The sequence below is a fragment of the Phyllostomus hastatus genome, unplaced genomic scaffold (genome assembly GCF_019186645.2).
Source record: "Phyllostomus hastatus isolate PE091 unplaced genomic scaffold, TTU_PhHast_1.1 phas_scaffold_78, whole genome shotgun sequence".
In the NCBI taxonomy this organism is placed as follows: domain Eukaryota; kingdom Metazoa; phylum Chordata; class Mammalia; order Chiroptera; family Phyllostomidae; genus Phyllostomus; species Phyllostomus hastatus.
Genome location: NW_025334041.1, coordinates 45025154 through 45031153, shown reverse-complemented (window position 1 = coordinate 45031153; position 6000 = coordinate 45025154). Strand labels below are relative to the sequence as shown.

The following is a 6000-nucleotide window of genomic DNA, read 5'->3' as shown; positions in this document are numbered from 1 at the left end:
AATACTGATTACAGAACTCACTTTAAAGATGAGAGCTAGTAGGCTATCACTGTTTTAACTGTGGTTTCCCAGGAGTTTAAGTAGCATCTAATATTCTGCGAAGTATGAAAAAATTTTTATTTAATTCTAGTTTCCACCAAAAATGTTACATTGGCCAACCACTTTTAAGGAATTGTGTAAATTTGCACCTCTTCTTTACAGCATTAATTAACATTTAAAAATTAAGCAACAACTTAAAAGACAAATAGTTATCATTATCTGCTGAGCTTCTGACTTCCTACGGGTTTGTAAAAAGGAAGGACAAATAAAACCCAGTTCAGCAGGTCAGGATCTAAAATTAAACCGCAAGTAAAATGCAGAGCATGCAATATTCATTTTGTTCTGTACTCTGAAGCAGGGCAATCTAGAGGTTTTGCCTGGAGTGATATAATTATACTAAACAGCTTCTTTTCATTGTCAAGAAAAAAAAAAACCCCAATCATTAAACTTTTAGAAGTCAGGTTGAAACAGAGATTCCAGTATAATCTATCAACTTTATGTATTCCAGGGGATAATAAAGCATAACCATTACTACTTAATTAAACTTCAATTATAATCTCAATGTGGTGTTAAAATACTACTCTTTCCTTCTAGACTTTCCTGGTATACAGAGATGTGCCTATCTAAAGCACCTGCACTTAATATAAAATACCCTGTGAATCTGTCTATTCAGAATATCTGAATATGATGTGTAAAGAAAATAATAGTTACTTAGTGAACACTTTAAATTACTACTTAAGCATAATAAGCAAATGCAATACATGACCATTGTCAGTATTCTAGTAAAAACAAAATAAAACAAAACAAAACAAAAACCAACCAAACAAAAAAATCTCCTAGCTACTCCCAGTTATAAAAGATATTCTTGGGACAATCATAGAAACTTGAATGTGTACTGAACATTAAATATCAGGAAACTGTTTTCATAGGTGTGATAATAGTGTTGTGATTCTGAAGCACATGTCCTTATTCTTAGGAGAGGCAGTCTGAAGTATTTAGAGATGATGTATTTTGACGTCTGCAATAAATTCAAATGGTATACCAAAAGGCATATTTATTTTCTGTATTTTTGAAAATTTTCGTAATAAAGAATTGGTGTGGTGGTGGGGAGACACAAAGCTCATCTTTTTAGAAATTTCTTAGCCAAGTAACATCATACCCTTTGGGTTATAGCGCTTTTTCCGCCCCTCCTGTTGGCACCTTAGGTACTGTTCTGCAAGTGCAGCCTCTGCCTCACCCAGGCGCTCCAGCTCTTAATCACGCTTAGGTAAATGAGATTCAGCAACACTAGCCTGAGGGTGAAAGATTCACGCCAAGCATAATTATTTTTACATTTCTACAGTATTACACAGTTACGCTCACTTTCAAATTGCAAATTAGTTTGGTTTGCCTTTTCCAATAGTAGTGTCTGCATTTGGTGACTTGTATTTCTTTTTGCCAATAGACAGACCCGAGCCCCAGATAAAGGGCATTTCTTTCTAGTTGGTAGTCACGCCCCAGATGACTTTATAGAGGAATTTTTTTGCCCATCCAGCCATTGTTGAATTCTATTTCAGTATGTCTATACTTAAATTATTTCTAGAAATATCTAATCTCATCCTGCAGTTAAAAAAGAAATCCTAGAGGCTATAGGGGGGATAAATGATGATGATGGGGGGCAGGGGGAAGCTTACAATAAAAAAAAGAAAGAAAATTCTAGGAGAAGGTGAGAATCACAATTTTATACTCATTACTATGCTGAAAAAATCTTTTGAAGCAAATTTAATGAGAACCATGGGTACCAGAAGGTTATGACATTATTGTAAAAGTTAATGAACACACTGACAAGTCAGTGCTGCCAGTAATATTCAATACCTACTGTAAACTTCAAATTAGTTTAGCTTCTCAGCTACCAGGCTTACGGAACCATAGGTTCTAAGTATGTTGCTACCAGGTTTTGTCTACTATGACTGCGTAAGCTGTAAGAGGCCACCATGATCTCACTTAGTTTTAGCAATTACTGCTGGTGACCACGAAGGTGTTCACGTGAACTGAAGGTTAGCTTCTGATTTAGGACTCTGTAACTAATTTGGACTCCAGGACTTCAGCATAAGGTTCGCGAGGGGCCTGCAGGGAAGGGACGGGGCTAGGGAAGCACACTTGCGCAGCTAGGCGCTTCCTTAACCAAGATGGCTGCCCTCGCGGACCCGAACGTTGGGTCTGCAGGGGCGGCCATCTTGGTAAAGGTCAGAGTGCCGGCCCCCCCAGTGCTGACGCTAGCCCCACCAGATAGGAAGGTCACAATAAGTGAGTGATTGGGCAGTGTGGAGTGAATTTAGCTGGGGCCTGGAGCCTGGGGCCTACGCGGCCCTGGGGCACCAGGTGAGTGAGGCGCCCAGCAATGGCTGGCTCCTAGGATGGTGAGGCAGCGAGCGCTGAGGTGCTGCCTGCAGCTGCTGGCGCCCTCAGAGAAGCCAGCACGAGGGAGCCGGGGGCGGAGTAATCCAAGCACCTGCCGCTACGGCCACTCCCGCTGCATGGGGGCGCTGTCGCTGGGAGCCGAGGAACAGCGAAGGAAGCGGAGCCAGCTCCGGCGCTCATCAGTCTCCAGCTCAAGGTGAGCCTGTGGGTCCTGCTCCCAGCCTCCGGAGCAACGCGCGGACTTTGGGGTCTCGCGCGAGGTGGCTTCCTCTCTCCAGCTGCTCCCTTTCTCGGCCTTGCTGCTTTCCTTTTCTGTTGCCCGTTGCCCGGTGGGATTCCGGCCTGGGGTTGTTTGGCCTCTGGGCTGAGTAGAGTGCTGTGGGTGGGATTCCGCTGCCGCGTCCTGCCTCCTAGTGGAGATGCTGCACTTGTGAGAGGCAGGGCTTCTTTTGAATTTCTGCACCTCAAGAGTTGTGAAGTCCCCGTCTGAAACTGCCTGGGTGAGGAGCCACATTATTATTATTATTATTTCCCTTGGGAGAGAAGCCGTCTCTGGGATTTGTTTTAGATCCCATCTTCTCTGCAAATCATAGGTTGCATCTTCACTGGCCGGAGTCCTCGTGGGCGTATCGTCTTTTGGTTGTATATAAATGAATGGGTTTCTGAGAACAACTTATTTTTGCGTCATCTCTGGTATTTTTCTTCTAAAAATAAATTTTAACAGGTTTCTCCCCTTTTAACTCGAAAGTTAACCAAGGAATGGAAATGAAGAGCAAAAGAATGGAGCTAGATGGGGCGGGTGGTAGAAGCTGGTGCTTTCTTGAGTTTTCTGTACTGTGGTCGGTTGGTTGTTAAATTGAGTATTATGGCAGTCCACGGGCTCTAGAGCCTGATGCGTCACGCCTCAGTTGAACCCGGAAAATATGTATTAAGAGAATGAGAAAAGTTATGCGTTAGAATATCGTTTAGTTTTTGTATTTGCCTTAGCTGCAGGTTGTTCTGTGTTATAATATGACTCTCCTGGTTTTACTCTGGCTTAACATGTAGTGTTTGATAATTCTGATTAATTTATTGAGAAAGTTATTCTTGATAGCTGTTTGAAAAGTAAGAATACTTCCATTTTTGTTTAAAAGGGATATCTAGCAGTTCCATTTCTGTTTTCACTTACATAGGTTTTGATTTCAGACATCCGCATCTTTTAGAAAGAAATTATGTAATCTTTAAAAAGAAAAGGTTGCTTGTATCCCAGAGTAGTCTGATTTTGTTGCAAGAAAATACCAGGTCTGTTAGAAAAGTTAGGGCGAGTGTACTTGTTCGTAATAAGAATTTAAAAGAGAGACTTACCACAATTAAAACTTTTAAACAAATTAGAATATAGTTACAATTTTCAAAGATTTTATTTCATTACATTTACAGGCTTTCCTGCTGCAATAATTTTGGTTATGTCTCCAAGAGATAAAAATATGTAGTGTATTTCTCATACCCTTATTTCACTGACCATTCCAAATTATATTGTATAGACCTTGTATTGCAAAATTAATTGTAAAATTAGTCTACTTATAAATGTGGGAAGGACATTTTAACAAAAGCATTTCATCAAAGGCTTTTGGTTATGCTTTAGTTGATATAGTCATCATTGTGTCTAAAAAGGATATTGTTGTTACTTTGGGTATTTGTCAGTTTGGGCAACTGAGGGGATTTTTAAGAACATTTTGTTGATGTTTGGAAATGTACTGTTTGCATTTAATTTTGATGTTTCATCCTGCGTTTTCTTTGTAGTAGTAGATAACTATGGATAATAGTGGGTTTTTGTTTTATTTCATTTCACTCTTTTTATGTAATTAGAATATGGCTGTAGCTGGAGGGCTGTTGAATATGGCTGTAGCTGGAGGGCTGTTGATCTGTGCATTTTAGATTGAATTGCATAAAAGTAAAAAGTGTTTTCATTGAAGTATTGGAGAAATGAACTTGCACTTGCAAATGGTTAATGGTTAATGCGTACCTTTATCTTGAAGGCCTGTGAAGGCATATATGAAATTGGCATTAAAGGATCACCTATGGCCCTGGCCTGGTGGTTCAGTTGGCTGGGGCATCATTCTGTGCACAAAAAGATTGTGGTTCAATCCCTGGGGCATGTATGGGAGGCAACTGAGGGATGTTTCTCTCTCTGTCTCCTTTCCTTTCTCTAAAGTCAGTTAATATATATCCTTGGGTGAGGCTTTAAAAAAAAAAGGTGATTTCCAGCATGAAGTTCAAGTAATACACCATTCTAACTGCTGTGACACTAAAGGATTTTACCTATCTATAATTTATAGTGCTTTACTTGACTTGTCTTTTTAATTTGATAACTATTTAGTATATACTTAAATATTGTTTTACAGACTTTTGTGACATCATATGTGAACTCATGTATCCTTAGGCAGTTTTGTTATGTCAGAGATACATTCTTATGCTAACTCAGCTGTTTAAATGTATTGCATTATTACTTTATAATTTACAAAGTTCTTTCAAGTATTTTTAAGTATGTTTATTTTTAGTTTGATTTTATAGACATATAATATGTGAGGTTATTAACCCCATCCCACAGATAAGGAAAACAGGAAACTGAGAGCTTGTTAGGTTTCAGTGATTTGTCCAAGGTCATTTAGTCCCTCAGCCCTGGCCTTTGGCAGAATATATATGTTGGGAACTGCCCTGCCTGGTTTCAGAAGTTATAACCACCCATGGCTAAGGCTGAGTGAGAGACCTTGGATCATAAGCCTCTAAGGAGATAAAGCTTATCTCCCTGGCAGGGGAGCCACCTCTGCCCTCTTTACTTCACCCTGCTTGGCCCTGAGTAGATGACCAGTTAGCCAATGACAGGTAAGATTCCTTAAGGGAGGGATGATTGAAGGGGCCCTCAGGGAAGGACTTGGGGAGCTATAGAAAAAGGGCGTGAGGGACCCTTACCCCTTGGCTTTGACATAGCCTGATTCCTCTTTCTGTCTGCAAGAAGTCTCCTTATCTCTTGGCTGTCTTACTTCCCCTGCCTGACTTAAGCCTGAAGCAATGCCAGAGGTGGGTGCAGCCCTGTGCTGGAAAGGGCAGGTTCCCTGGGGCAATCAGGCCTAAGAAAGAATGCTTAAAATCCTGTGAAACCTGCTTTGCTAAGAATGTCCTCAGTTTTCTGATAAGGGTCCAAACATAAAATGAGTGTGTTTCCCCAAAGTTTTATGGCACTTTAACGATCTGACCCTGACTCAGAATAAGCCCTCAGAGTTCTTTGAATGTTATCTATTGTTTGATCTTTACTGCCTGACAATGATGTGTGAGCTTTACCTGTATTCCTGTGCAAATTGAACCCAATAAAAGCCCACTGAGGAAAAGGCTCCTGGCCCTTCTTTGAGAGTTTGGCTACCTTTTCTCCCCAAGCAGATCATGTCTTGGTAGACTTATTCTCATCTGCGGGGGATGGTGGGCTCTGTGGGCAAAGCTCCCCTACAATATACACTGCTGCTGCATTTTGGAAAGGGGTACCAATGTGGTGGAGATAGAGTGGTTTGGATTAACAAGACTTAGTCT

General features: G+C 40.7%; 1 protein-coding gene across 4 annotated transcripts in view; it reads left to right on the top strand.

Annotated features, from left to right (window-relative positions):
• The first annotated feature begins 2288 nt into the window (after positions 1-2288).
• Positions 2289-6000, top strand: part of NAPEPLD (N-acyl phosphatidylethanolamine phospholipase D) — a 63046-nt gene continuing 59334 nt past the window's right edge. The window contains exon 1 of one of the 4 annotated variants that reach the window (XM_045827440.1): positions 2289-2635. In XM_045827440.1, the coding sequence (XP_045683396.1) occupies positions 2436-2635 (200 nt within the window). In that variant the 5' untranslated portion in view covers positions 2289-2435. Of the gene's footprint in view, positions 2636-2756; positions 2940-6000 lie in introns of those variants that run through there. The other 3 variants (XM_045827441.1, XM_045827445.1, XM_045827442.1) reach the window with 3 other exon arrangements.